General features: G+C 56.5%; 1 protein-coding gene and 2 long non-coding RNA genes across 4 annotated transcripts in view; 1 reads left to right on the forward strand and 2 right to left on the reverse strand.

Moving 5' to 3' along the window:
• The window catches only part of DYNC1H1 (dynein cytoplasmic 1 heavy chain 1), a 76,828-nt gene extending 56,527 nt beyond the window's left edge, over positions 1 to 20,301 (forward strand). Inside the window, exons 43-78 of the mRNA XM_019462287.2 lie at positions 50 to 179; positions 1,662 to 1,795; positions 2,230 to 2,344; positions 2,446 to 2,607; positions 2,689 to 2,903; positions 3,006 to 3,210; positions 4,469 to 4,642; positions 4,756 to 4,875; positions 5,017 to 5,137; positions 6,256 to 6,451; positions 6,780 to 6,897; positions 6,986 to 7,201; positions 7,804 to 8,016; positions 8,131 to 8,258; positions 9,884 to 10,037; positions 10,484 to 10,630; positions 10,725 to 10,875; positions 11,374 to 11,627; positions 11,711 to 11,845; positions 11,935 to 12,029; positions 12,203 to 12,377; positions 12,540 to 12,615; positions 13,242 to 13,402; positions 13,616 to 13,727; positions 13,830 to 13,890; positions 13,978 to 14,101; positions 14,253 to 14,366; positions 15,252 to 15,422; positions 15,604 to 15,821; positions 15,916 to 16,019; positions 17,689 to 17,900; positions 18,277 to 18,430; positions 19,031 to 19,173; positions 19,290 to 19,458; positions 19,602 to 19,729; positions 19,950 to 20,301. Of these exons, the coding sequence (XP_019317832.1) occupies positions 50 to 179; positions 1,662 to 1,795; positions 2,230 to 2,344; positions 2,446 to 2,607; positions 2,689 to 2,903; positions 3,006 to 3,210; positions 4,469 to 4,642; positions 4,756 to 4,875; positions 5,017 to 5,137; positions 6,256 to 6,451; positions 6,780 to 6,897; positions 6,986 to 7,201; positions 7,804 to 8,016; positions 8,131 to 8,258; positions 9,884 to 10,037; positions 10,484 to 10,630; positions 10,725 to 10,875; positions 11,374 to 11,627; positions 11,711 to 11,845; positions 11,935 to 12,029; positions 12,203 to 12,377; positions 12,540 to 12,615; positions 13,242 to 13,402; positions 13,616 to 13,727; positions 13,830 to 13,890; positions 13,978 to 14,101; positions 14,253 to 14,366; positions 15,252 to 15,422; positions 15,604 to 15,821; positions 15,916 to 16,019; positions 17,689 to 17,900; positions 18,277 to 18,430; positions 19,031 to 19,173; positions 19,290 to 19,458; positions 19,602 to 19,729; positions 19,950 to 20,078 (5,434 nt within the window). The 3' untranslated portion in view covers positions 20,079 to 20,301. The remainder of the gene's footprint in view (positions 1 to 49; positions 180 to 1,661; positions 1,796 to 2,229; positions 2,345 to 2,445; positions 2,608 to 2,688; positions 2,904 to 3,005; positions 3,211 to 4,468; positions 4,643 to 4,755; positions 4,876 to 5,016; positions 5,138 to 6,255; positions 6,452 to 6,779; positions 6,898 to 6,985; positions 7,202 to 7,803; positions 8,017 to 8,130; positions 8,259 to 9,883; positions 10,038 to 10,483; positions 10,631 to 10,724; positions 10,876 to 11,373; positions 11,628 to 11,710; positions 11,846 to 11,934; positions 12,030 to 12,202; positions 12,378 to 12,539; positions 12,616 to 13,241; positions 13,403 to 13,615; positions 13,728 to 13,829; positions 13,891 to 13,977; positions 14,102 to 14,252; positions 14,367 to 15,251; positions 15,423 to 15,603; positions 15,822 to 15,915; positions 16,020 to 17,688; positions 17,901 to 18,276; positions 18,431 to 19,030; positions 19,174 to 19,289; positions 19,459 to 19,601; positions 19,730 to 19,949) is intronic.
• Positions 20,302 to 21,536: 1,235 nt separating this feature from the next.
• Positions 21,537 to 22,961, reverse strand: LOC109274573 (uncharacterized). The gene is made up of 2 exons (XR_008417355.1): positions 22,478 to 22,961; positions 21,537 to 21,648 (listed from the first exon to the last, which is right to left on the reverse strand). It is a non-coding gene; the product is annotated as an uncharacterized LOC109274573 (long non-coding RNA).
• A 24-nt stretch (positions 22,962 to 22,985) lies between these two features.
• LOC109274575 (uncharacterized) lies at positions 22,986 to 27,451 on the reverse strand. Of its 2 annotated transcripts, XR_008417357.1 has the most exons (4): positions 27,104 to 27,451; positions 26,186 to 26,461; positions 25,417 to 25,467; positions 22,986 to 23,014 (listed from the first exon to the last, which is right to left on the reverse strand). It is a non-coding gene; the product is annotated as an uncharacterized LOC109274575 (long non-coding RNA). The 2 variants fall into 2 exon arrangements; XR_008417356.1 differs by lacking the exon at positions 27,104 to 27,451 and having other exon boundaries at positions 26,186 to 27,089.
• Between the last annotated feature and the right edge of the window lie 225 nt (positions 27,452 to 27,676).

Below are 27,676 nucleotides of genomic sequence, written 5' to 3' on the forward strand. Positions count from 1 at the left end.
CAGCACGGCTCCTGTTTGCATTGATACACACACGGCTCTTCTTCGACAGACTCGTGGAGGACGAGGAGAGGCGCTGGACAGACGAGAACATCGATATGGTTGCTCTGAAGCACTTTCCCAACATAGACAAAGAGAAGGCGATGAGCCGGCCCATCTTGTACAGCAACTGGCTGTCAAAGGTAACAAGTTGTCATTTCAGAAATACTTCCTTCTGCCCTTTCAGTTAGAATTCTCTTCTTGTCAAACAGACCTTTTTCCCAAAGTACCCTGTAAGCAAATCATTGGTTCCAGGCACGATGCTGATAACTTACGGTAGACTGTCCCCGGAGTGTGCCCAGGGGCTGGCGGGCCGGCCGTGTGTTTCTTATCCTATGAGATGGTTGCTGCCAGAGCCATGCAGTCCCACCCGTCAGGGGCCAGGCTTCAGTGTGCTTGCAGCAAAAGGAGTCTTCCCCTTTGCTTTCACCTCCCTCACACTCCAGAAATGAGCCAATTGTGAATAATCCATGTAAAAACATTTCCTATACTGTTATACTATACAAAGTTGACGCTTCTAGAATAGTTGTGAGCTGTTGTTTTTCTGAGAGTAGGATTTTTAGTAAGGTGTAGTTTCAATGTGCGTTCCATTCAGCAGGTAGTTCAGGCACAGGGATGAGGTAGCAAGACAGGTTTGGTGTTGCTAGAATTTTGTGTGTGTTTCTGGACTCCAGATACTAATCGTTCTCCTTTATAGGCACCATATTCTCCCAGTGGCTCATCTGTCGCTGTCTTTATGGTGTCTTCTGACAAGCACATGTTGTCAGAATTCTGTCATTTAAACCCATAATCCGTGTGTGTGTGTGTGTGTGTGTGTGTGTGTGTGTGTGTGTGTGTGTGGAGTGAGCTACAGGTCTGTTTCCAGTTTTCCCCTGGGACGTCCTGACCCGGCGCTATTTGTTGGATGATCCCTTACTTGGCAGAATCTGTCATTATGGGTTCCCTGCCTGCACAGGTCTGTTTCAGAGTCTCTGTCCTGCTCTGTTGCTCATTTGTCACTCCCTGTGCTCAAAACTGCATGACCTTGATAGATAATGACGATGAAGTCTGATAGGATAGGCCTTCACACCTGGTTCTTCTTTAGGGCGATCTTGACCTGACCGTCCTTGGCCCTTTCCTCTTGCAAATGAAGTTTAGAATTGGCTTGTCAAGTTGTGCTAAAACCACCACCGCTGGTTCTTCTTTAGGGCGATCTTGACCTGACCGTCCTTGGCCCTTTCCTCTTGCAAATGAAGTTTAGAATTGGCTTGTCAAGTTGTGCTAAAACCACCACCGCTGTCCACCACTGAGATTGTTTGTGGCTGGGATCGTATTCACTTTCTCTTGTCAAGTTGGATGGAGCTGACGTTTTTACAGCAGTTCACTTATCTCTGCACGGTCATGGTTTCTGTCTTCTTCATTTATTCAGGCCTTCTATGAGGTCTTTCAGGGACGTTCAGTTTTCTCTACAAAGATTTCCCCTGGTTTTAGATCGAGTCCCAGCTAACTTACATTTTTGTTGCTATGTTGTAAGTGATACCTTCTCGTATATTTTAATGGTTTCTTGGTACTTGGAATTGTAATTGACTAGTGTAATACAGAAGATGATTTCTCTTAGTAATTGGGTCTTAATTCTTTTTTTCTAGGATTACATCCCAGTAGACCAGGAAGAATTGAGAGATTACGTCAAGGCTAGGCTGAAAGTCTTCTATGAAGAAGAACTTGATGTTCCTCTGGTCCTGTTCAATGAAGTGTTAGACCACGTGCTCAGGATCGACCGGTGGGCTTTTTGTTGTTACAGCCTCCCTGCTCACCCACGCCACTGTTCATGTAGTGGTAGGGGATCCTCCCAGCCGACCTCCCCTCACCTCCACCTCTGCCTTCTCAGCTAAGCAACCCCCCTCCCTTCTAAGTCCCGCTTCTCCGTCCCTTACTTGCCTCCCGCACAGTCGCTCGGCTCCTGCTAACAGTCTGTTCCTGCCATGGTTGACACCTCTTGTTAGATTCTGCCTTGTGCCACCTGGGTGTCTGGAGGATAGGACCACGTCCCCCACTAGGCCTGGCAAATAGCAGTCGCTCAACAAGTGGTTGACTTACCAATTTAAGTTAAAATACCTTAGAGATGTTGTAGGTTAACTCCTGAGGAAGTTTAGGACCTGAGTGTCAAAAGGAGAACAGAGCCTAAAACCCTTTTGTCTTTTCTGATGCTGTCAGGATATTCCGCCAGCCTCAGGGCCACTTGCTTCTGATTGGTGTCAGTGGAGCAGGAAAAACCACCCTGTCCCGTTTTGTGGCCTGGATGAATGGTTTGAGTGTGTACCAGATTAAGGTGGGTCTGGTCGATGCCTCTTACTCCCAGCGACAGTTTCCCGACTCACGCACACGGCTCCCTGAATGAGATTGGACCTAACCTGCCGACTGCTTCCGCAGGTGCACAGAAAGTACACCGGGGAAGACTTCGATGAAGATCTTCGGACGGTGCTGAGGCGTTCCGGCTGTAAGAACGAAAAGATAGCATTTATAATGGATGAATCCAACGTGTTAGATTCTGGATTCCTGGAGCGAATGAACACCCTTCTGGCCAACGGGGAGGTACGTGCCACATTGCGTGGTATTGGGCGGTGGTGTCAGCTTCCCGGGGCCGGTCAGTCGTAACGCCCTCTCGTCTGTTAGGTCCCCGGCCTCTTTGAAGGAGATGAGTACGCCACTCTGATGACCCAGTGCAAAGAGGGGGCCCAGAAGGAGGGCCTGATGCTGGACTCGCACGAGGAACTGTACAAATGGTTCACCAGCCAGGTCATCCGCAACCTCCACGTCGTCTTCACCATGAACCCGTCCTCGGAGGGGCTCAAGGACCGCGCGGCCACCTCCCCGGCACTTTTCAACAGGTGGGCCGACGTGTGCTCGGCTCTGGGTTACAACAGCCGATTTCTTCTCAAGGGACAGACCTGGCTCTTGGGAGCTATTTGAGACGTGGGCGTCTTTTGCAGGTGTGTGTTGAACTGGTTTGGGGACTGGTCCACTGAAGCGCTGTATCAAGTGGGCAAGGAATTCACGAGTAAAATGGACCTGGAAAAGCCGAATTACATCGTGCCTGATTACATGCCGCTTGTGTATGACAAACTACCACAGCCGCCGTCACATCGGGAAGCGATTGTAAACAGCTGTGTATTTGTTCATCAGACTCTTCACCAGGTGGGTTGTTTCAAGGTCCCGGAAAAAGCAAAACTAACCATCGTAAAGGTAAATCGATGAAGACGAGACCCTAGGGTATTGCGTATTAGGCACAATACCACTGCTCGTTGTTAACTCTGTCGGTGACACATCCTCCTACTTACCAGGCTGCACCTTCTGAGATCCTTGACCTTCGCTGCTCTGTGGATTCTGCTTCCGTAAAGCGCTCTACTCCGCTTTCCTTTTCTCGTTGCCGCTAGGTGCACGGGTCCTGGTTGTCTATCCTAGGCCAGGGGTTGGCATACTTCTCCTGGAAAAGGCCAGATAGTTCATGTTTGAGGCTTCATGGACCAGGAGGGTCTCTTGACTGCTTGGCCCTGCCTTGATACCCAGAGCCTGCACGGCCCACATGGAAACGGGTGGGTTTGGCCGTGTGCCGCTAGTGCTTCGTCTGCAGAAACGGGCAGCGGCCAGGTCTGGCCCACTGGCCGGGGTTTGCTGTCCCTTGCCTTAGACTCCTCATCATGGAGGAGTCCCATCTGCTCCCATCTGAAAGACATTCGTAAAGACCACTCTGAGCCTGTGGGCGTCCAGTCGACCACTACCCTGCCACCCCCTGCCATACCTGCAGGCTGCCTCCACTTGCCTCTGGAAGGTAGCCCTGCCCTGGCTTCCTTGGCTGGGCTCGTGTCCTCGTGCCGTGGCCGGAGGGGCCGGAGCAGCTGGTCCCACGGAGCCGCGCCTCTCACCCTCTTCCTGGTGCCACCTCTTACTTTGGTGTCCATGGAAAATAAGCAGAAGGCCTAGGAGGCACGGCATTACACAGTGCCCCCCAGCTGTACACGTGTGAGGTCGCCAGGGTCATCAGAGGTTTGACGAGCGAGCTTAGGGGTTCCCGGGGCTCCCTGAGATCTTGTAGGAGGCTGAGCTGAGACCCCCAACTCAAGTGTGACTCCTTTTTTTTTCATGTGTGTTTATTTTGAGAGAGAGTGAGCACACGTGTGCGAGGGAGGGGGAAAGAGAATCCCAAGCAGGCTCCGTGCTGTCAGCGCAGAGCCTGGTGCGGGACTCAGTCTCACAAACCGTGAGATCGTGACCTGAGCTGCGACCAAGGGTCAGATGTTCGACCCACCGAGCCACCCGGTGCGTCTCAAGGGTGGTTCCTCGGGGCTGGGTCCCTGCCCCGGGTCACTCGGCGGCCTACAGAGCGGTTAGCGTTTGGAGGGCAAATGGCAGAGAACGTCCTCGAGAGCGAAAAGATTTCACTGTCTTCTCAAAGGCTAATGCTCGGCTAGCGAAGCGAGGGGGCCGGACGATGGCCATCACACCTCGCCACTACCTGGACTTCATTAACCACTACGCCAACCTGTTCCACGAGAAGCGGAGCGAGCTGGAGGAGCAGCAGATGCATTTGAACGTCGGGCTCAGGAAGATCAAGGAAACCGTCGACCAGGTACGTCCATCCCGGGTGCTCGCTTCACTTGCGGGCAGGGGGCTGGCGTGAGGACCCCTTTCCGGGAAATTTCTGCGCGGCTCTGTCCCCCTGACGCGGCGCCCGTCCCACAGGTGGAGGAGCTGCGGCGCGACCTGCGCATAAAGAGCCAGGAGCTGGAGGTGAAGAACGCGGCCGCCAATGACAAGCTGAAGAAGATGGTGAAGGACCAACAGGAAGCTGAGAAGAAGAAGGTGCTTGCCGGGCGCGGTCTTGTCCCGGGTGGGCTTCAGGCTGCTGGGTGGGGGCGGAGCGCCCAGCGGAACGAGGACCGTGGCTCGGGTCGCACTCGGCAGCGCGGCGCGGACCCGTAGCTGAGCCGTCCCTCTCACCAGGTGATGAGCCAAGAAATTCAGGAACAGCTGCACAAGCAGCAGGAAGTCATCGCAGACAAACAGATGAGCGTCAAAGAAGATCTCGACAAGGTGGAGCCTGCGGTCATTGAGGCCCAGAATGGTACGTCACAGCTGTCGGGGGTCTGGCTTTCTAGAAAGGGCGTCTTCTGTCCACGGGGCTGGCTGTGCAGCTTGGGGCTGTGCCCGGGTTGCCCCCAGAGGCGCGTGCGTGTCTGGAAGCATCACTGGCAAATACCTGAAGGTTTTTCTAAACACCAAAGACGGTCTTCGTTCCTTAAAGCAAATCCCCACGGGGCTGTCTGCTTCCACCAGAGCCGAGCCCCTCTCGTAGGAGACAATTGACAAAATATGTTTTACGTGAATACGTTTGTTTTTTAATTTGACGATAATTACATGAAGACACCATTTATGAATCCGACTGGAGTTTCACCCAGAAATGCCTTAAAGTGTGTAGTGTCGTCTTGGGGTTATCTACGCGTTTTCTGGCCAGACCAGCGAATGCTAATTTGCGTACCCATGGCAGTCGCTGCCCATTCCTCATCGACACGGGCTGCTGCGGGACACCATAGCGCCTGGGCCAGGATCTGGGCCGGGATCCGGCCCAATGCCTTGCTCGCTCGCGGCCCATCAGCGCCTGTTTCAAACGTGCGCTCTTCCTGTTACACCATCCAAACTATAGATTTTCCTTGAGAATCTAATTTCGAAGGGAACTTAATTTTTACTGCCGAGTAACCAGTGAAAAAGTGTTTTAGTAAAAGTTCAGACTGGAAAAAGTGCAGTTTAGCTTGTAGAAGGCGTCGGCCATCCTTTTTTTAGAGCTGTTAATTCTACATATTCATCCAGCCAAGCAGACAGCTTCTAGATTATGGCAGAATGTAAATATTGTTGCTTAAATTGTGTAAGGTAAGTACGTAATTGAAATGTGTCAGCGTTTTAAGTGTTTATGGGGGTAAAGGAACTAACTGGGACCCGTGAGACATCGCCAAAGGCAGCTTCCTGCTTTTTATGGAATGTTCAGTGTGGCCTTTAGTGCCGGGAGAGCTTCAGAGTTATTTAAAAGGCCAGCTATTCCAGGGGGTTTAAAGACAGAAAGTCCCGCTCGCTGCAGCCTTCTGAGCAGTGGCCTCCTCCTCATCGGAGCCACGGCTCTGCTGTGCCACCGCACCTCACCTGCCCGCCCTGTCGCCCTCCCGCCCCTCCTGCCACCGTGGTGCCCAGCTGTGAAGTCGATAAAGAAGCAGCACCTCGTGGAGGTGCGATCCATGGCCAACCCCCCTGCCGCCGTGAAGCTGGCGCTTGAGTCCATCTGCCTGCTGCTGGGCGAGAGCACCACAGACTGGAAGCAGATCCGCTCCATCATCATGAGAGAGAACTTCATCCCCACCATCGTCAACTTCTCTGCAGAGGAGATCAGGTGAGCGTCGCCAGGAAGCAGGAGACAGCGCTCCGGCATTGAGAGGTTTCCCTGCTTTTGCGCGGCCGTGTCACCGTGGCCTGTTGTGTCAGGAGGTGGCGTCTGTTACGTCAACTGCACAAATGCCTTCTAAGCCATTTCACTCAAAGCTGGCGTTGGGCACTGACGCCCGTCGGGGGAGCGTGGGGGCGGGAAGGTCAGAGACCACCATCCCCCGGAACACGGGTGGTCCGGCTCATCCTCCGTGGTCACTGGGGCAACAGAGGGGAACTGGCCTTTAAGATCTTTTGCCCCACACGTGCTTAGAAGCACAATCCCTCTTCTGCAGCGATGCCATAAGGGAGAAGATGAAGAAAAACTATATGTCCAATCCAAGCTACAACTACGAGATTGTCAACCGGGCCTCCCTGGCCTGCGGCCCTATGGTGAAATGGGCCATCGCGCAGGTAAGTGGCGTGGCCGGGAGCTCCCGTGGGAAAAGTCCCCTCCGGTCCCGTCACTCGGGAAGAGTTAATTACCGTCTGCCCTTTTCAGCTCAACTACGCTGACATGTTAAAGCGGGTGGAGCCCCTGCGCAACGAGCTACAGAAGCTGGAGGACGACGCTAAGGACAACCAGCAGAAGGCCAACGAGGTGGAACAGATGATCCGGGACTTGGAAGCCAGCATCGCCCGCTACAAGGAGGAGTACGCGGTCCTGATCTCGGAGGCCCAGGCCATCAAGGCAGACCTGGCCGCTGTCGAAGCGAAAGTAAGGTTGTCGCCGGGCAGGAGCACTCTCTCTGCCAGCTCCTCTCAGCTCTTCGTGGGCTCTGACATGAGGTGCCCCTGGCGCCTCACACACGTCCCCGTGTGTGTGCCCGCCTTCTCGTCTGCCAGCCAGCTCCGTCCCGAGAGGGCCTGCTGGCCTCCTGGTTCACCGGGCTGCGTTAACTAGGACAGGTGGACACCAGGGGGCGATCTGAAGCCAACCTGTGGGGTCACCAAGGACACGGTTGTCCGAGTCTTGCATTCACTGCTGTGTCCATCGCCATGCCCACGCTCTTCCTGACTCCCCGGAATATTCTCCTCTCCTGCCGGCAGTGTCTCTTCTCTCTAGGCCAACCCCCACCTGCTGTTCTGTCCACCCCGGGCCCTCTCCCTGCCCCGTCTCCACTCACGCACATGTCTCAAGGCTACCCCTGCTTCTCTACGCCCTCTTGCGGCCCGATTAGATTCTGAGGCCCGTATCATCCTCAGTCGTGGAGGAGCTGGGTCCTCTGTCCTCTGGGACTGTGAACGGCCCTCCCAGAGCCCTATGGGGGGAACCGATTTTCACTTTCTGGTATAAATCCTGCTGGATCTTCCCCGTAGGTAAACCGGAGCACTGCTCTCCTGAAGAGCTTGTCCGCCGAACGTGAACGATGGGAAAAAACAAGTGAAACTTTCAAAAACCAGATGTCCACCATCGCCGGGGACTGCCTCTTGTCGGCCGCGTTCATCGCCTACGCGGGTTACTTTGACCAGCAGATGCGCCAGAACCTGTTCACCACGTGGTCCCACCACTTACAGCAGGCCAACATCCAGGTAACGGGCCATGGGGTTCTGGCCTGGCGCCCGGTCAGCCGTTTCCACGCTGGCCCGGAAACGGTGCGCCTGGAGCTTTGAGGAGGAAAGGAAGGTAACCGCCCTCACTTTCAGTTCCGTACAGACATCGCGCGAACCGAGTACCTCTCCAACGCCGACGAGCGCCTTCGCTGGCAAGCCAGCTCCCTACCCGCAGACGACCTGTGCACGGAGAACGCCATCATGCTGAAGCGCTTCAACAGGTATGCGCTCGTGCACAGGGAGTGGCTCGGAAGTCCTTATGTGCGGTGACCCCGTGGTTTTGTGTTTCTTCGGAATACGTCTTTGAGGAGACGAAGGGAAACTTGGAAATGGGCGAGCACGCAGGCAGGCCCAGCACTCGTCTCTGATGGGGGCGCGGCCCTTCCCACCCCCGCTTCCCCACCGCCCGAATTGTTCTGCAGCGAAGGCCTCTCGTGCCACCTTTCAGAGCTGATTGGCGGGCTGTGTGTCGGGGTGGACGACAAAAACATAATTACAAAAATATTACAAGAACTGAAAATAGTTAGCTAAAGAGAGTTAAGGGGGAAAGTGGTTTAAGGAGGCCAGAGTTAGAGGTGGAGGGTGACTTCAGGGAGGGCAGGCTTGACACTGGCTCAGGGGGTCCTCAGGGCCCACCCCACGTACAGGGCCACACGCCCTGAGGCTTGACCCTCCTGTGTGGCAGCTCTTAAAGCCAGACGCCTCCAGTGTTTTCTGACTTTATCTCCACATCTTGAAGTCTTTGAATCCTTGAAGTATGTCACGGTTCCAGGGACACGTCGAGGATGAAGCCCCTTGCAGGTGTCATTTGATTTTATGAGCAAATCCTCAGGCCCCACCAGTGGCTCCGTGTCTCGCCAGATGTGCTGGTGAGATTATCGGTCCATCGGTGTGGTCTGCGCAGAGCTGGATTCACCTGAATGGGAAGTACACACACCCCCAGGTGCTTATTCAACAGTAGCTTGGCCCACGTGAAGCATGACAAATGTCAGGACAGAATGTGACTGACAGACTGAAAACGCCTCCCGTGCCCCTCAGTAGGAGCCAGTTAAGCGATTACGGTGCGCCTCCGTAGTGGACGGCTGGGGTCCTGCAGACCGGGCCTTTCCGAGTGTGCGTTCAGAGAAGGCTCCAGCAGACCGTGCGCAAGGGGAGTGGGTGCCGCGTCCCCACGGACGCACGTGCCCACGCACACACGTGTCTGCAAACACCTGACCCTTCCCCGGGTAGACGGGTCAGAAACTGGTAACAAAAGCTAGAGGAGGGAGGCGGTTCTTCTCACCGCACGCCCTTTTGTAGCTTCTGGATTTTGTACAAGCACCTGTGTGCATTATGATTTTTAAAAACTAACTGGTCACGCACGTGACTCTGGACAAATCCCTGTGGCCTCTTAGTGCCCCATCTTCCTCACGTGTAAAACAGACGTGCTCTCAGTACCTTCTCATAGGCTTCTCCTGAGGATTAAGCTGTGTCTGCTATTTGCCAGGGTCCCTGGCGGCTTGAGCCATCTGCACCTGTTAGCGGTAGGTGCTGCTGAGCATTGGTTCTGGAAGAGCTGTAGTACACGGAACGGTAATTCTAGCAGAGCGCACTCAGCACCTGGAGAAAAGCACATGCTGGATGCTTAGAGAAGAACCTGTGTCCCAGCAGAGAAAGAGCTTGTAACTCTGGCCCTGCTCCAGAGAGTGCGTGACTCTGTTAGCTGCTTGCAGAAGTGCTTCCGGAAGGCTTCAGCATCAAGGATTTGTTACGGTTGTCTGGAAGCCGCACTTGAGTAGTGGGAACGACCTTCCCGTCGTCTTGTTGTGGGCTCCTCGAGCCTGCACTCACGTGGCCTCACCCTCAGGTACCCGCTGATCATCGACCCCTCTGGCCAGGCCACGGAATTCATCATGAATGAGTACAAGGACCGCAAGATCACGCGCACCAGCTTCTTAGACGATGCCTTCCGCAAGAACCTGGAGAGTGCGCTGAGGTTCGGGAACCCCCTTCTGGTGCAGGTGTGTGCAGCATCCAGCCGTGGGTGTGGAACAAAACTAGATTACGTGATGCAAACAGTGGTAGTTTTTTTTACCTTTGTAAGACTTCCTTTAATGCCAGAAAAAAGATAAACCTTTACAATCGTTCTGTAAAAAGGGAATCAAAAAAAAGTGTTTATCTGTCATCACCGTCCACTAGAACTTTCTGCACCGATGTCAGTGTTCTGCTTTGTGCCATCCAGGATGCCGGTAGACACGTGTGGCCAATACGCTTAAGGAACTGAATTTTTTATTTAAATCAGGTCACCACGGGTGCTGGTGGCTGCCGTACTGGATGGGGAGGTCTAAGAGGCTGGGTAGCTTCTGCGGTGTGTTCGTCTGGTTAGGTCAGCATCAAAACACTGTTATTTGGGTGAAGATACATGTTGTAAAACCCCAACCGTGAAACTTCCTGTGTGTGCGTCTAGGATGTGGAAAGCTACGATCCGGTTTTGAATCCAGTACTGAACCGCGAAGTTCGGCGAACTGGGGGGAGAGTGCTGATTACCCTCGGCGACCAGGATATAGACTTGTCACCATCATTTGTCATCTTCCTGTCCACCCGAGATCCAACCGTAAGGACCGGGGCACTTGGGATTCACATCTGTGGCGGCGCTCTGTGTCGCAGCTCCAGTGACGAAGCGGACTGTTCTCTTACCCTTGTGGCAGGTGGAGTTTCCGCCAGACCTGTGTTCCCGCGTTACCTTTGTCAACTTCACGGTCACCCGCAGCAGCTTGCAGAGCCAATGTTTGAATGAAGTACTTAAGGCAGAAAGGCCTGATGTGGACGAAAAGCGTTCCGATCTTCTTAAGCTTCAAGGTATGTTTCTGGCTCTGTAGCTTTGGGAGTCTCGGAGCAAGCTGGGGGCTGAACTTCCTTTCTTTCTTTGTAAGTTTATTGATTTTTTGAGACAGAGGGGGAGAGAGTGAGAATCCCAAGCCGGTGCTAGGGGCTTGATGCCGGGCTCAAACCCACAAACTGTGGGATCATGACTTGAGCCAAAATCAGGAATCAGACGCTTAACCTTAAGACTGAACCACCCAGGTACCCCTGGGGGGGTGGGGACGGGGCTGAACTTTTTTTTTACTGTTTTTAAGTTCATTTTGAGAGAGAATCCCAAGCCAGCTCTGCACCATTGACACGGGGCTCGATCCCTCACACCGTGAGTTCATGACCTGACTGAGCCACCCAGGTACCTCTTGGGGCTAAAATTTTAATTAAGGTTCTAGAACATGTCAGGTTTATTCAGACACTCAGGGGAGTTCTCTTTCTGGAAGAAGCAAGTGGTGCAGACTCTGGATGTTGTGACCGTTTCAGGAGAGTTCCAGCTGCGTTTACGCCAGCTCGAGAAGTCTCTGCTGCAAGCTCTGAACGAGGTGAAAGGACGCATCTTGGACGACGACACCATCATAACGACCCTGGAGAACCTCAAGAGAGAGGCGGCCGAGGTGACGAGGAAAGTGGAGGAGACGGACATCGTCATGCAGGAGGTGGAGACCGTGTCTCAGCAGTACCTGCCGCTGTCCACCGCCTGCAGCAGCATCTACTTCACCATGGAGTCCCTGAAGCAGGTGACTGCGGGAGCCACCCGCCGTGGGACGGCGCTCGCTCTGTGCCTCCCGCCTAATGGCCGTCGCCCGCTGCTTCCTTTCAGATCCACTTCCTGTACCAGTACTCCCTCCAGTTTTTCCTGGACATTTACCACAACGTCTTGTACGAGAACCCGAACCTCAAGGGCATCACAGACCACACGCAGCGCCTCTCCATCATCACGAAGGACCTCTTCCAGGTAGAGAGCCCGGCGCTCGGCTGTCCCCAGGGAGGGAAGGTGGGAGGTCGTTCTCCGGGGACGGCAGCGTCTCCCGCTCTTGTCCCCAGGTGGCGTTCAACCGGGTGGCCAGAGGCATGCTGCACCAGGACCACATCACCTTCGCCATGCTGCTGGCCCGAATCAAACTGAAGGGCACCATCGGGTAAGGCCGCCGCCCTGCTGCACTTGTCCCCGCAGAGCGCTGTCATTTTGCAGGTGGTCTACTAGCATCTTAAGGGCTTAAAGAGAGGGAAAAAGAGTCTTTGCTATTACCGCTCTTTTAGTGAGTGCAGAAGTGAATCTGAGACCCTTGCTAACTCGTTGCCCCCTTCCCAGGGAGCCCACCTACGACGCCGAATTCCAGCACTTCCTGAGAGGGAAGGAGATCGTCCTGAGTGCTGGCTCGACGCCCAAGATCCAGGGCCTGACCGTGGAGCAGGCCGAGGCCGTTGTGAGGTTGAGCTGTCTCCCTGCCTTCAAAGATCTGATTGCAAAGGTTCAGGCCGACGAGGTGAGTGTTCTGAACGCGTCCCAGCCTCTTCCCAGGAAGTTGGCAGTAAGGAATTGCGTGTGTCGTGCGCACACGTCAGCCGTCTGATGTATTCATCCCAACTTCTCTGCCCACAAAAACGGGCTGTGCTCCGTGGCGACGCTTCTCCCGTTGTGTCCACAGCAATTTGGCATCTGGTTGGACAGCAGCTCCCCAGAGCAGACGGTCCCGTACCTCTGGAGTGAAGAAGCCCCCTCAAGTAAGCCCGCATCAAGGCCTCCCCGGTGTTTTCATTCTGGACCCAAATGTAAAATTGGGCTTTGCCACCTGAGTGAAGGGATACCTCCGAGAAGGTCGCCAATTCCTAAAATAAGTGTCTCAGTGTAAAATCTTCAGGTCCTAATTCGTGTTCCCACTCTCACTTAAAGACCGAGAGAGGCAGGTAGGAAGACCGTTGCCCGACGTTAAGGGAGAGATTGGCTAGTTCCGAGTGTAGTGCCCCAGGCCCTGTGCTAGCCCGGCTCGGGCCAGTGGGCAGGGTCTCCACGGCCACAGGGCAGCAGGGGCAGGGCTGGCGGTGGCTGTGATCCTCTCTAGACGGCTCAGGATCTGTGTTCTGCCTGCAACAAATGGGTGGCGGTGGAGTCACGTGTAGTTGGTAACTGCCACCGTGCCCACAGGCCCATGTGGTAGACGTGAGCACAGGTGTGTCCAGGGGCTTCACTGAAGACAGGAGAGGGTGGCAGTTCTCCTTGGGGCAGAGAAGACCAGAGGTGGCAGCATGATTCTGAGCTATCATCCGAGCGGGGACTTGTAGCCAGACCAGTCCCGGCGGGGCAGTCTGGGCCGTGTCCTCCCCGCAACCCTTCACATGCCTCGTTCCAGCACCCATCGGGCACGCCATCCACCGCCTGCTCCTGATTCAGGCTTTCCGTCCTGATCGCCTGCTGGCCATGGCCCACATGTTTGTTTCCACAAACCTCGGGGAGTCCTTCATGTCCATCATGGAGCAGCCTCTTGACCTGACTCACATCGTGGACACAGAGGTGCGGCTCTGGCTCCCAGCAGGCTCGGGTGGGCCTCGCCTGCCCCAGCCCCTAGGCACCATCTTGTCGGGCCATATACCTGCTTACAGACTCCCACCCTGGCCGGCTCCCAGCCCCCGCACCTTGGGGCCGGGGGAATCTTCGCAAGGCCCGCCCCACAGGCCTCTCCTCTCCACAGACTCCCGGTCTTAGTTCTGACCTCTGCATCTGCAGGTAAAGCCGAATACTCCTGTGCTGATGTGCTCTGTGCCTGGGTATGACGCCAGCGGGCACGTTGAAGACCTTGCAGCAGAACAGAACACGCAGATCACTTCAATCGCGATCGGTAAGGGCACTTGGTGGGTTTTTCGGGCCGAAGCCCCTCAGAACTCACGGCGGACACTGAAGTCCAAGTCTGCCGTGCTGACACTAAGCTTTCTGGCACCAGGCTCGGCCGAAGGCTTCAACCAAGCAGATAAAGCCATCAATACAGCCGTGAAGTCCGGCAGGTAGGCCTGTCTTGTTTGAAAAAGCCTCGGTTCCCAAGAATCCAGACCGGAAACGTGAAGTGTAGCTGTGGCTCTCGCTTCGTGCAGGTGGGTGATGCTGAAGAACGTGCACCTGGCCCCGGGGTGGTTGATGCAGCTGGAGAAGAAGCTTCACTCCCTGCAGCCGCACGCCTGCTTCCGGCTGTTCCTCACCATGGAGATTAACCCCAAGGTGTGTGCTCGGCATGTTGCTCTGAGTGCTGGTTTGCCATCTTTCTGTCCTGAAATCGTGGGTGTGTGTGTGTGTGTGTGTGTGTGTGTGTGTGTGTAGAGCCGAAGCATGCAGTTAACCAGGGCACTGACAGGAACAGTGTCTTCCTCAGGTGCCCGTGAACCTGCTCCGCGCAGGCCGCATCTTCGTGTTCGAGCCTCCCCCGGGGGTGAAGGCCAACATGCTGAGGACATTCAGCAGCATCCCCGTCTCCCGCATTTGCAAGGTAAGCGTCCCTTTCTCCTGGTGCACTTTCTCTGGACAAGCCCAGGAGACCGGGTCCCTTCAGCAAATTCGGAAGTGGGTCCCCACGTCTCCCAGAAACACCAGAATGGCTGATAACCCTGGAAATTGTACTACTTAACTGTAGGCAAAATTCCCTTCCTGCAAACAGATTGAAAAGTATGCCTGCACGGTGTCCTGTTGTGAGGGTGTGACGGCCAGGCTCCCAGGAGAGCAGACGCCCCCAGTGCAGCTCTAACCAGAGCCCAGATTTAGGTCCAGGGTAAATGAGAATCCTGCGCTCCTGACCATGGTCCTCTGAGGCTGGGCAGTGCCCTCCGAGGCGCCAAAGACCAAGCTCGTGGGCAGGAGGAGAGGAATTCTGAAGTACTATTTCATTTTGTGCTGTAATCCCCCTTTTCTGACCATTTTAGATTTGTTTTCTGTATCATTTTCTACAGTTGAATAATTTATCTTTACAGCATTATTGGATTACATCTTAATTAACAGGAAAACTAGCACTTAATTTCTGGCAACGGTATTAGTGTTAACGGTACTAGCGTCAGAAGCCCTAAAGTTCAGTGTGGTTCAGGGTGAAAAGCTCTTTTTATTTTTGAAAGAGAGACAGAGCACAAGCGGGGGAGGGGCAGAGAGAGAGGGAGACACAGAATCGGAAGCAGGCTCCAGGCTCTGAGCTGTCAGCACAGAGCCCGACGTGGGGCTCGAACCCACAAACCACGAGATCACGACCTGAGCCCAAGTCGGATGCTCAATGGACTGAGCCCCCCCAAAAAGCTCTTCTTAAAACTTTGTTAGAGAAGCTGCACTGTTTTCTTGGAAAGGATGTTGCTTTCTAAGGGTTCCGTCTTTGATAACCTTCCTCACCCAGTCTCCCAATGAGCGTGCTCGCTTATACTTCCTGCTGGCCTGGTTCCACGCCATCATCCAAGAACGCTTACGATACGCACCCCTGGGGTGGTCAAAGAAGTATGAATTTGGGGAGTCTGACCTGCGGTCGGCCTGCGACACGGTAGACACGTGGCTGGATGACACGGCAAAGGCAAGTGCGGGCTGCCGTGTCAGATGGGAGGGGACGCTCGGGAGCGCACACGGCTGTGGTGGCCGACAGCGGGGGTCGTGTTCGATGTGGGTGTGAGGAAGGACTCACCCCACCAACAGAGGGACCTGGTGTGCCGGTTCCCCTCCGACCTGCCCCCACAAACCCAGCTTTCCTCACACAGGGCAGGCAGAACATCTCGCCAGACAAGATCCCGTGGTCCGCTCTGAAGACCTTGATGGCCCAGTCCATCTACGGCGGGCGGGTGGACAACGAGTTCGATCAGCGTCTGCTTAACACTTTCCTGGAGCGTCTGTTCACGACGAAGAGTTTCGATAGCGAATTTAAGCTGGCCTGCAAGGTCGACGGGCACAAAGACATTCAAATGCCCGACGGCATCAGGTACAAGCCTACCTCCTGTGGTCCAGACCCCAGCCGTGCCCGGCAGTCCCCGGCGTCACCCAGGGTGGCATTTCCCAACGTGCTGCTTTTCTAGGCGAGAGGAGTTCGTGCAGTGGGTGGAGCTGCTCCCCGACACGCAGACGCCCTCCTGGCTGGGCCTGCCCAACAACGCGGAGAGAGTCCTACTCACTACCCAGGGTGGGTACCCCACGGGCAGCCCCTTCCCTGTGCCGACCAGCTCAGGCCTCAGGCCTCGGCCTGCCCCCTCCCTCCGCTGGCCCTTCCGATCCTGGCCCCTCCTGGCTCCGTCCCTGGGGAGGCACGGGAACTGGAGTGGGTCCCAGCTGGTGCCTCCCCTGCAGTCTAGGCTCGGTTCTGGACAAAACTTGGTGTTTCGGTCAATGAGGTCTGGAAGTTACATCTAGGGCATCAGCTTACATTCAGACATGATTTCTTCTGTTTTGCCTAAAAGAGTCAAAAGGCACCTGGTATTATGTGAAGTTTTAAAACCGTTAGTTTTTATTAGGATACTCCTTAGAAGCTTTTTCTTTCTCCTTTTTTTCCCAAGAGTATTCAAGAAATCGCTAACGCAGAGGTTTTCAAAGTATGGTTCTCAGCAGCATTAACCTCATTGGAATTTCTTAGAAATGCAGAGTCTCAGGACCTGCCTCAGACCTCCGCAGTGGGAAGTGGGGGCCCAGCGCCCTGCTCCAACAAGCCCTCCGGGCAGCTGCTGTGTCTGCAACCTTATGAACGGCTGATCTAACCCAGACTTCTCTTTATGGGAACCGGGCCCAGAAAGAACTTGTGATTTCCCCAAACTCACACAGCTAGCTGAGGGGACGGGATCAGACAGTTCCCTTCGGGCCATCTCCCCAGCTCTGCACAAGAACCCCTACTTACCAGGCTTGCTCTCTGAGGACAACTTTGAAGGCATGCCAGGCTACCCCACCCCCACGAGGTGGCAGAGGTCCTGTAAGCCACCGAGACGAGACGCTGGCCTGCTGTGCGAGTTCGAGGCCTCGGTGCAGGGCAGGTCCTGGCAGGTCCAGGGTTGGGCCCGAGTGCTCTGTTGTACGACAGCCTGTACTGAGATGAGATCACGTAGGGTATTAACACCCAGGGCACCCGCTGCGAGCCCTACTTGGCTCCCATGACAGGGGACTGGTTTGTAGGATTTGTCGCTCACCCTGGCTGGCCGGAATGCCCTCCCTGTCCCTGTACTAACAAGCTCCCGCCGTCACTCCAGCCCTCTGCTGGTCACACCCAGTCCCACCTTCAGGTAGCCCTGAAGGCTTGGCTGGTGCCCACCCCACATGGGAGCCCGTGCCGGCCTGTCCCCTGTGGTCCAGCCTTCAGTGCCGCTCAGGAACTGGACTTCGAGCACTCCGGGACCCCGTGAGGGCGGGGGTGAGGCCAGACTTTAACGGGACGGGGGCCGGTGTTTGAGGTGGAGCAGGGGGGCAGACGGCCCAGGGCACACGGAGTTAGCAGCGCAGCAGCCTTCCCGGCTGGCGCCTGGCATGCCCCAGAGCCCGCCCCTCTGCAGCCTCGGTCGGGGCTCTGCCAGCCTCACGGTGAGCTCTGAGTCTTCGAGCAGCCTCGCTCTCGTCTTCGGCGCTCAGGCTGCCGGTTCAGCCCCAGCAGCCGTGACCGGATGTGGCGGCAGCTTTCCACTGCATCTGCCACCTCACCTTTTAGCCCGGCCGCTTTCTGAGCTTCAGAAACGCGTCCTCACTCGTACCTCACGGGTAGACGTGTTCTGTGGCCTCTGCATTCAAATCCTTCTTCCTGTGATCTCCCGCCCGTCCCCCTCCCGTCCCCCTCCCGTCCCCCTCCCTCCGTCACCGGTGGGCTGGCGGCCCAGGCGTGGACATGATCAGCAAGATGCTGAAGATGCAGATGCTGGAGGACGAGGATGACCTGGCCTACGCCGAGACGGAGAAGAAGGCCAGGACGGACTCCACGTCCGACGGCCGGCCCGCCTGGATGAGGACCCTGCACACCACCGCGTCCAACTGGCTGCACCTCATCCCCCAGACGCTGAGCCACCTCAAGCGGACGGTGGAGAACATCAAGGTGCCGGCAGTGGGCGGGGCCGCCCCTTGGCGGCTGTGGCCCCGGAGGGCTGGACGGACGGAGCTCAGTGTAGTCCCAGCGGGCCCCCGGGCTCAGGTTCAGGCGAGAGGGGGTGACCCCGTGGAGCCGGCCAGAAGCGCTCTACGAGGTGGTCCGTCCGTGCACGCCGGGCCGGCGGTTCCAGGGCCCGGCCCGCGGCAGGCTTCCGGCCAGCTTCACCCGAGGCCCAGGCCCAGGGCGAGCTCAGGCGAAGCCGTGAGCTCCCGGGCTCCCCGCGGGGGACCTGGTGTGGACGGGCCTCCCTCCCACGGGAGAGGGGGCCTCTCCCGGACTCTCCCCTTCACCCTGGCCTTCCCGTGTCTTTGAACAATTTTAGGACCCCTTGTTCAGGTTCTTTGAGAGAGAAGTGAAGATGGGGGCTAAGCTACTTCAGGACGTTCGCCAGGACCTCGCGGACGTCGTCCAAGTGTGTGAAGGGAAGAAGAAGCAGACCAACTACCTGCGCACGCTCATAAACGAGCTGGTCAAAGGTACTGGCCCTCCCGGCGTGCCCCGGGGCCCGGCCCCCCACGTCCACCTCACGGGGCGCCGAGCAGGGCGCACCGGGGCCAGGTGGCTGCTGCCCTCCGGCGTCGGCAGGTCCCGCCTGGCCTCGCACACGTTGCCATTTGCACAGACCTCCCTGTGAGGGCAGCTGGGGGTCGGGCTTCGAAGGGCCCAAGAATTTGTTTTCCCTACTTGCTGGGCCCTGAACGTTCTCGAAGATCTTTACCGTCTTCAGGAGGGTGGCCACCACAGAGGAAAAGTGGGGGACGTGAAGGATACAGGGAGCGAACACCCAGATGTCTCAAGAGCCTGACCTGTCGGTGATGCCCAGCCCCTTCCGTGATGGGGGTTAGCAGCTGCGGTGGCCCTTGGGGCCACTGGGGTCCTCCATGTACACCCCGTCAGCCACACTGGACTGAGCAGGGCCGAGGTGGTGCGGGCCCAGCCAGGACAGGAGACGGTGTGGGGAGGGGGCGGGCGGAGTGCTCGCGCGCAGGCGCGGCTGGGGAAACAGGCGAGCTCTGGCAGGTCCGAGCACCTGTGCCGGGGATGTCAGGACCGAGCCTGGGTCACCTCGCTCGCAGGGATCTTGCCTCGGAGCTGGTCCCACTACACGGTGCCCGCGGGCATGACCGTCATCCAGTGGGTGGCCGACTTCAGCGAGAGGATCAAACAGCTACAGAACATCTCTCTGGCGGCTGCGTCTGGCGGCGCGAAGGAGCTGAAGGTGGGGAGCGGCTCCTAAGTGGCACGGGGGAGGGGCAGCCCCGGGACCGCTCGGGGACAGGCACAGATCCCCTGTGGCTGGTGCTCGCCGCTCACGGGGGCCGCTCCTTCCCGCAGAACATCCACGTGTGCCTGGGCGGCCTGTTCGTGCCCGAGGCCTACATCACCGCCACCAGGCAGTACGTGGCCCAGGCCAACAGCTGGTCCTTGGAGGAGCTCTGCCTGGAAGTCAACGTCACCACGTCCCAGAGTGCCACCCTCGATGCCTGCAGCTTTGGGGTCACGGGTGAGTCGGGGTCCAGGTTGGGTGCCGGTGTGGCTCCCAGTCCGTGTCTGAGGTCGCGGGAGGCAGCACGCCAGGGCCGGGCGCGGTGTCACAGATTCGGGCAGCCTTTCCCACGGGTGACAGGGCCTGACTTCTCCCCGCAGGGTTGAAGCTCCAGGGGGCCACGTGCAATAACAACAAGCTGTCGCTGTCCCACGCCATCTCCACGGTCCTCCCCCTGACGCAGCTGCGCTGGCTCAAGCAGACCAACGCAGAGAGAAAGGCTAACGTGGTAAGCGGCCCCTTCCTGTCCTGGGGTTGGCAGGGGCCGTGCGCACAGCCGCGAGTGATCAGGTGCAGCCATCGCCCCCCTTCCCCCGGGGCCAGCTCGTCACTAGGACCCCCAGGGCCACGCAGAGGCAAGCCGCCCCATCACCAGGGCCACTGTCCACCGTGCCCGCGGTGTCCTGCCTCTCCCGAAGCTGGCAGTAAGGCCCTGCCCTCCCCCCCAGGTGACCCTGCCCGTCTACCTGAACTTCACCCGTGCGGACCTCATCTTCACGGTCGATTTTGAGATCGCCACCAAGGAGGATCCACGTAGCTTCTACGAGCGTGGCGTCGCCGTCCTCTGCACGGAGTGAAACCCGACTCCTGGTCCCTTTTCTGTAGTAACTATTTAACGTTTCTTCGTCATTAAACCGTTCGGAAGGAGCGGACTTGTCACAGGAAAGTCGTCGGTTCGAGGTTGGAGGAAGCGGACTGGAGGCTGAGGGACGGGACGGCGGGAAGAGGAAGGACTCGGTTGTGTGCTTGGGAGGGTCCGTAGCCTGGTTTGCTCGGGAATAAAACACTAAGCACGATCCAGCTCTCGCCTCTTCTGTCCCCCTCTCCTCCCGGCGTGGAAAGTGGGGGCCCTTTGCAGACACCAAAACAACTCCCCGTGCCTAGAGCAGTTCTGGCCATCCTGACTTAGCACCCTGCAGGCTTGGGCCTGCTCACGACCCCTCGGGTGGTTTCTGTGTCACGTGAGGGTGCCGACGCCCCCAGCCAGCCTCCACCCATCCCGTGTCTACCCCCACACACCCCAGGGAAGCAGCTGGTTCCCACCAACTGCTCGCTGTTCACACCGGACGTGATGCATGTGGGCTCCTTGTGAAACTGGGTTGAGTGCCTTATGGCAGCTCCTAGGGTTGATCAGCGACCAGCTGAGCCTGAGCACAGCCCCCCCCCCCCCCCCCCAATGACAAGAGCCTATTCTTGCTGCCGGGCCCCCCCAATGAGCAGGGCTCAACCACCAGCCAGGTAAGGAGCCGGGTCTGAGTGGGTGCCTAGGCGCCTGCCCCGGACACCGCCCCAACCTCTTCTGGGCAACTGCCAGGCTCCAAACATCCCCAGGGCTTGGCAACCAGTCTCCTCCCCACCCGGTTCTGGAATGGTCTATCAGGGATCCTTGGAAAGCCGCCTTGCAGTCCAAAGTTCTATTTGAAAATTGAGGTCCATTTTAAACGTTCTTCTCTGAACCGACAAATAAGGTTTCTTAGTTTTTCTGCAGCGGTATTCCCGAACAGGGCTATAGGCTGGGACCAGGCCCAAGGACGGATGAGGGGAGCCCACAGAAAGGCCGCCATGGGCGTCTGTCCCGCCTACCTCCTCTGCCCACCCAGCACACACAGGTGACGGTCCCAAGCACGAGAGCAGCCGTGCCCTCCCGGCACAGAGCAAGTTCCTGAACAGGGAGGACCGGACGCCAGCCCTGAGCAGGAGCCGCTGCACCTACTGGACGCCTGCCTGCTGCCCCCGAAAGCCCAGTGTGACCGTCCTGGGCCCCAGGGCCTCTGAGCCTCGCCCCACTGCAAGCCTGGCCTGTGGGGGCCTCGGGGGGGGGGGGGGGGACCCCACCTCTGGGACCACCTGCTCACCGTCCAGTCGGGAGGGTCGGGCCGAAGAGTGGCCACGGCGCTACTCCTCCTTAGCGAGCAGCGCTGGCACAGAGGCCAGAGGGCCCCGGAGCCGGGACAGTGGCGCGCCTGTGCCCGGGCCAGCCCCCCGTTACCCACCTCGCACCCCGGCGCCCCGCCCACCCGCAGGAACGAGCGCTCTTCTCCTCGGGCTTCCCTTTATTGGCACTTGGGAACAGCACGGTCCTGGGGGTCCCGGGGGTGTGGGCAGCGGCCACCCGGCACTGGCGCCAGGCTTGTGCTCAGTTCATGCCTGCTGGGGAAGAAAAGGCTCAGTGAGCAAACGCCCAGAAACTGGGAAAGGGTAAGAGAGCCATAAAAGAGCCACTGCCACCCCATTGTTTTTAAGTGGCACGTCAAGAAGGGGGCGCCTGAGTGGCTCAGTCGGTTAAGCGTCCGACGTTGGCTCAGGTCATGATCTCGCAGTTCGTGGGTTCGAGCCCCACGTCAGGCTCTGTGCCGACAGCTCAGAGTCCGGACCCTGCTTCAGAGTCTGTCTCCTTCTCTCTCTGCCCCGGTCCCTCAAAAATAAACATTTATAAATTAAATTTAAAAAAGCACATCAAGACCATGACGGTGTCAACAGCCAAAACCAACTGCTCAGAAAACCCTTTGTGAACAGCGACAGAGGAACGGAAACGGGGACACCGGAGGCAGCTGGTCAGGGTGCCGGGTGGGCAGTTCACCCAGAATCCACCGGTGTGTCATGCTAAATATCCTTACCTTGTTGTGTCAGCAACCCCCAGAGCCCCTCCTCTGTCCACCCCATCCCCCACCCCCCTCAGCAGATGCGCCAGCAGGGAGGAGAACAACGGGTACCACGAATTCGGATTTTTTAAAAAAATCGTTCCACCGACGCATAAATATTTAGTAAAAGTCAAGAAATGCTCGGACTCGGGAAGCGGGTTCCACGAGGGCCACACAGGACCTTTCCTCCACCGGAAACCCGTTTGTAAGCAAACAGGTGGGCACCCAGGTGTGCATTGTTTAAGACACACCAAGGGCAAGTGTTCCATTGATACGAGTCCGTCAGCGTTGGCCGTGGCCAACGGGCACCTCCTTCCCGAGCCAACTCCACTCACCTCGGTCTAGGCCACATACTGCTTCTTCCTCTTCCTTTTCTCGGGCTCTGCGAGTAAGAGTTCCAGTTTCCTCTTGAAGAGGATGAGCTCGGGCCCCTTGTCCTTCTCACTCCCAAGTCTGGGAGGCGGCCAGGACCCTCTGGTCCTGCCCTGCGTGTGTCTGCCGGGCTCAGAGGGCTCCGCGGCGGGGAGGAGGGGACCGGCTGCCCTGGGCCACCCCTCCGTCATTCTCTGGTCCTCTGGGGCTCCGGACGGCGCGGCTGGCCACCCTGGCGCCTCAGGGCCGCTGGCCTCGACAGGCCGCATGTCCACGTCGTCGGCCTCCGGGGACGCAGGGCCCCAGCTGGCAGCTTTGAGGAGGCGGTCTGGGATTTTTGAGGAGAGAGGATCTTCTACGCGGACCTCTCCCGGACTCCTGGACTTCGGTGCGTGTGAAGGCACAATACAGGTCACGTCGCCCGGACAACAGGTGCTGAGACCGTAGACAGAATGGCTGGGGGGATCTTCCGAAGACTGGCCGTCGTAAGGATCTAAAAACTGACGACATGGTTTATTTCTGAGCCAATCAGCAATTTCTACCAGGGTAAAGCACCACACACTTCTCACGCGCAGAAGTTCCTCTTTCCATCACTGATGGTGGCAGATTTTGCATATCTGCCTTGCAATTGTTAAACACGCATTAGATGGGCACCCGGGTGGCTCCATCAGTTAAGCGTCCGACTCGATTTTGGCCCAGGTCATGATCTCACAGTTTGTGAGTTCGAGCACCGCGTCGGGCTCTGCGCTGAGGGACTTTGTCTCTCCCTCTCTCTGCCCCTTCCCTACTCGATCTCTCTCTCAAAATAAACAAACTTAAAAAAAAATAAGTAATAGGGGCACCTGGGCGGCTCAGCCGGTTAAGCATCTGACTTTGGCTCAGATCATGATCTCTCGGTTCACAGGTTTGAGCCCCGCCTTGGGGTCTGTGCTGACAGCACGGAGCCTGCTTGGAATCCTCTGTCCCCCTCTCTCTCTGCCCCTCCCCAGCTGGCACTCACTCTCAAAAATAAACATTAAAAAAATAAAAAATTGGGGCGTCTGGGTGGCTCAGTCAGTTAAGCATCTGACTTCAGCTCAGGTCATGATCTCACAGTTCGTGGGTTCAAGCCCCACGTCAGGCTCTGTGCTGACAGCTCAGAGCCTGGCACCTGCTTCAGATTCTGTGTCCCTCTCTCTTTGCCCCTCCCCTGCTCGCTCGCTTTCTCTGAAAAATAAACATTAAAAAATTTTTTTAAATAAAAAATGCATTAGACAGATACCCCATAGCATCCAAAAGGCCTGAGGGTCCACCATCACTGGGGGCCCAATCTGAGCCCCATAACTGAAAGCCCTTATCCCAGTGCCGTGCACAGGCCGGTCCACACCACCAGGGGCCCGGGAGGGCGCTGTCTGAGCTCACTTCCTCCCAGAGTCCTGTTCCTGGCCTGCCTCCCTCAGGCTCCCTGACCAAGGGGTGCAGACACGTGCCCCTCACCACCCACCACCCCCGCACGAAGGGCTGTCCAAGGCGGCCCAAAGAGGTTGAGATGAGCATTTAAGCCCAGTGGTCACGGTTTTCAAAGGTGCCCGTGCTCTGTCCTCAAAGGCCACGTGTGCAGGTCAGCAGCTGGCCGCCTCTTTGTGACCGCTGGCACAGGGGGCCTTGGAACTCTCTGGATCCCTTATCACACGGCTCCACTGCGTGTACCCAACCTCGTACCCGAATTCCTTGACCCGAATTTCCTATTTCTGACCTGACCTCGTACCCGAATTCCCTATTCCTTACTCTAGCTTTTTACCCTCCTGCCGAAGCGGCTCTGGCAGCAAGGGTCTCCAGGAAAGTCTAAGGCCCCGTGACTGACCATCGTCACTTCCCCCGCTGACACTGGGGAGCTGCACCCCTGGTAACTCCCAGCGCCGCGCTGACCACCCCCCCTCCCAGCTGCGCCAGGGCCCCGTGAGGACCGGTGAGGTGTTCCCCTCTCACTGACCACGCACGGGGCTTCAGTCACACCCTGAGAAAAGGCCCCGGGGCTGAGCCAATGCAGGGACCCCCGTGGGGTCATCTCACCTGGGTGGTGAAAACCTCCCGAGAGAGCTCATTTCTTCTGTGGACAGTCAACGCTGTTACGGAGTCCCCAAAACAGGGAATAAAAATAGCTAACAGCATAGTCTGTAGGCAACGGTAATCATTTCAGATTCAGAGACCGCTCAGAACTGTTGGAGTTCACAAAGCCGGCATCGTGGGACCCCCCACGATGGCCTCAAGGCCCAGGCCCGAGGGGGTACCCGTGTGGGGGAGGCTAACGGTCTCGGCCTGCAAATCAGCCAACAGCATCCATACTTACAAACCAGGGGATGCCGGGATAGGACGTTTATCCCCTGGCTAGAATGGTTTGGCTCAGAACGGCAGCACAGCATGACCTGGTGCCTCAAAGCACCATGAGACCAAATATTCACCATCCCCGAACTGATCATGGAGATTGATTTTAATTTCGATTGAATTTAATCTACCCCAGCCGGTAGAATGTGCCACTCTTGATCTCCAGGATGTGAGTTCGAGCCCCATGCCGGGGGTAGAGATTAATTAATTTTGAGATTGCAATTACTCAAACTTATGGCCTTGTCAATCTTCCAGGGGAAACTACTTTGAGTCTTTTTCTTACTTAAATGTTTTGGGAGGGGGGGAGAAAAAAAAGGAAACATCCATTTAAATATCAAAGTGAAGCTCCTCCTCAAATATAGTAACTCCATTCTTAACCAGAAAAGGGCACACACAGCAGGTCCCAAACCACTCTCCTTGCAAAGGCCTCCTTGAAGGGTCGGCCCGTGGCTGGTTCTGGGGACTTGGATTTGGGGAGGGCTCCACCGTCCTCTAAGTGAGGCTCTAAGTGAGGCTGCCGGCCCATTCTATCACCTACCTCTCTCCAGATACCTTCAATTAAGTCCATGTGATTCTTTTTGTGATTGGCCTGGGGAAATTTAAAGAGACAAAGACAGACGGTGCTGAATAATCCTTTCGATGAAGGCAGGCGGACGGCAGCTCAGCGTTCAAGAGCAAGGGGCAGAGAGAACCCACGCCCGCGGCTCCCGCCACACCGGACCCTCGGCGGATGGCGGCCCTCGGGGGTGGACGAGAAGGACTTCCCTGGTCTGAGGGACTAAAATGCAAACGTGGGCCGCCATGAATAGGAAGAGTACAACCAGGAATGTGGCAAGCGGGCGAATTCAGCAGCTGGATTTAATCGGGGAGAGAGAACCCTGGAACTTATTCTAAACCCAAAGCCAGAAGATCATGGAAGATACTAGACCATCCGTCCTAACCCCTTCCTTTACAGATGAGGCCCAGACAACAGCCAGGCCTTGCTTGCTCAGGGTCCCTCGAAGAACCCGGAGGCTGGCACCAGATATTCTAGAACCCTCCTTGCTAATCCCAGGCTGCTGGGAGAAAGCAGCTCTTGCTTTTTCTCATCAATAGACAGACTCCCAAAGGACAGGAGATTGAACACCCCTGCTCTTGAGAAGAGAAGCCCCGTAAAGATGTTACCAAGAACCGCTGAGAATACCATTTCCACAGAGGGTACGGGCCCAGAGCAAGGGTTCCTGGTCTGGGGCACACGGGGTCTCCCACCCTCCCCGCCCTGCCCCCATGTCCACTAGGAGGGGAGGGGGCGGCGAGCAGGAGATCACCTTGAAGCGACGGGGTCTGTTCCTCCACCTCTTCTGGAAGCCGGCCCTGGTGCTAGCAAACGCTGCCCTGATGCAGGCGGGCCGGCCGGACCTCAGACCAGCCATGGCCGGGGCCGCTCAGGGGGGACTTTTCACTTCGCTACAAAACATCAAGTTCACAGGGACAAAGCACAGGTCACTGGTTGCTGGGGGCGGGTGAGGGCTTGGCCACAATAGGGCAGGAGGGAACCTTCCGGAGCTGTGGGACTGTGTGCCTTGGCTGTGATGGCGGTCGCTCTGTAGGACCCATTTGTCAGAGTCAGAGCTGCGTCCCAACGGGGCTGGGTTTCACCGTGGGTGCGACCTCCCCAAGACAGATCTAGAGTTTTCCGAAAGCGTTTTAGGGAACCCGCGGGCAGCTGGCGGCGGGGAGTGTAGCCCGTGGGCTTCGCCTCTGTGAGGGGAAAGCCCCTTTGCCCCGAGAAGCTCGGTCTTAACAAGCTCATTGGAAATGTCACACATTCGGTATGGAAACCAATTTGACAATAAATTTCATATTTAAAAAAAAAGAAACAAAAAAAAATATCTTATTTTACGAGGAAAATATATTCTTTAATTGAGGCTTTCATTTTTATTATGCTAACTACTATCAACAATTTCAATTTCTTTTGAAATAAAGCACAGATAAATCTAGGGAAAAAAAAAAGGAAATGTCACACATTCATGGACACTGAAAGTTCTAGACTGTTGAGGGGGGGCACCCACTCAGCTCAAATGTCTTCCCCCTTTAACAGATGAAGAACGTGAGCCCGGGATGGGGACTGACCCACCCGAGTCCGAGAGCTTTTCCCAAGTGTGAGGTTGTTAAAAAAACAACTTTTTAAAAAAACAACAGGCACCCAAAGAAGAGCGAGAACAGCAAAAAACAAAACAACTTACCAAGAGCACGAGGGGCTGCAAACCTACCTCCGCGGAGTCTCATGTCCCTCGCTTTCAAGAGTCCTTGCGGGAAGGCACCGCCAGGCCCTGAGGGGAGGCGCCACAGTCACCACCAAGCGCACGCCTACCTCCCGCTTCCCAAAGTAGGCTCCGTGGCACACCAGTTCCGGGCCAAGGTCAGAGGAACAGGAAAGGATAAAAACAGACCCTAGAGCACAAGGCACATTAGCATCTTCAAGGCTAGAACGGTTCCCAGCAAAAATCAATTTCTTTAAGGGGCGTCTGGGTGGCTCCGTCGGTTGAGCGTCCGACTTCAGCTCGGGTCATGGTCTCGCAGTTGGTGAGTTCGAGCCCCGTGTTGGGCTCTGTGCTAACAAACAGCTCGGAGCCTGGAGCCTGCTTCAGATTCCGTATCTCTCTCTCTCTCTCTCCCCCTCCCCTGCTCATGCTCTGCCTCTCAAAAATAAATGTTAAATATTTTTAAAAAATCAATTTCTTTATTAACTGAAGTCCGTCTGGACTTCCTTCAGCTGTCATTAGTTTTCTCCTCGCCTCCTATTTCTGCCCCCGGGT

Source organism: Panthera pardus, unplaced genomic scaffold, assembly GCF_024362965.1.
Source record: "Panthera pardus isolate Hobbes unplaced genomic scaffold, ASM2436296v1 HiC_scaffold_24, whole genome shotgun sequence".
Taxonomy (NCBI): Eukaryota; Metazoa; Chordata; class Mammalia; order Carnivora; family Felidae; genus Panthera; species Panthera pardus.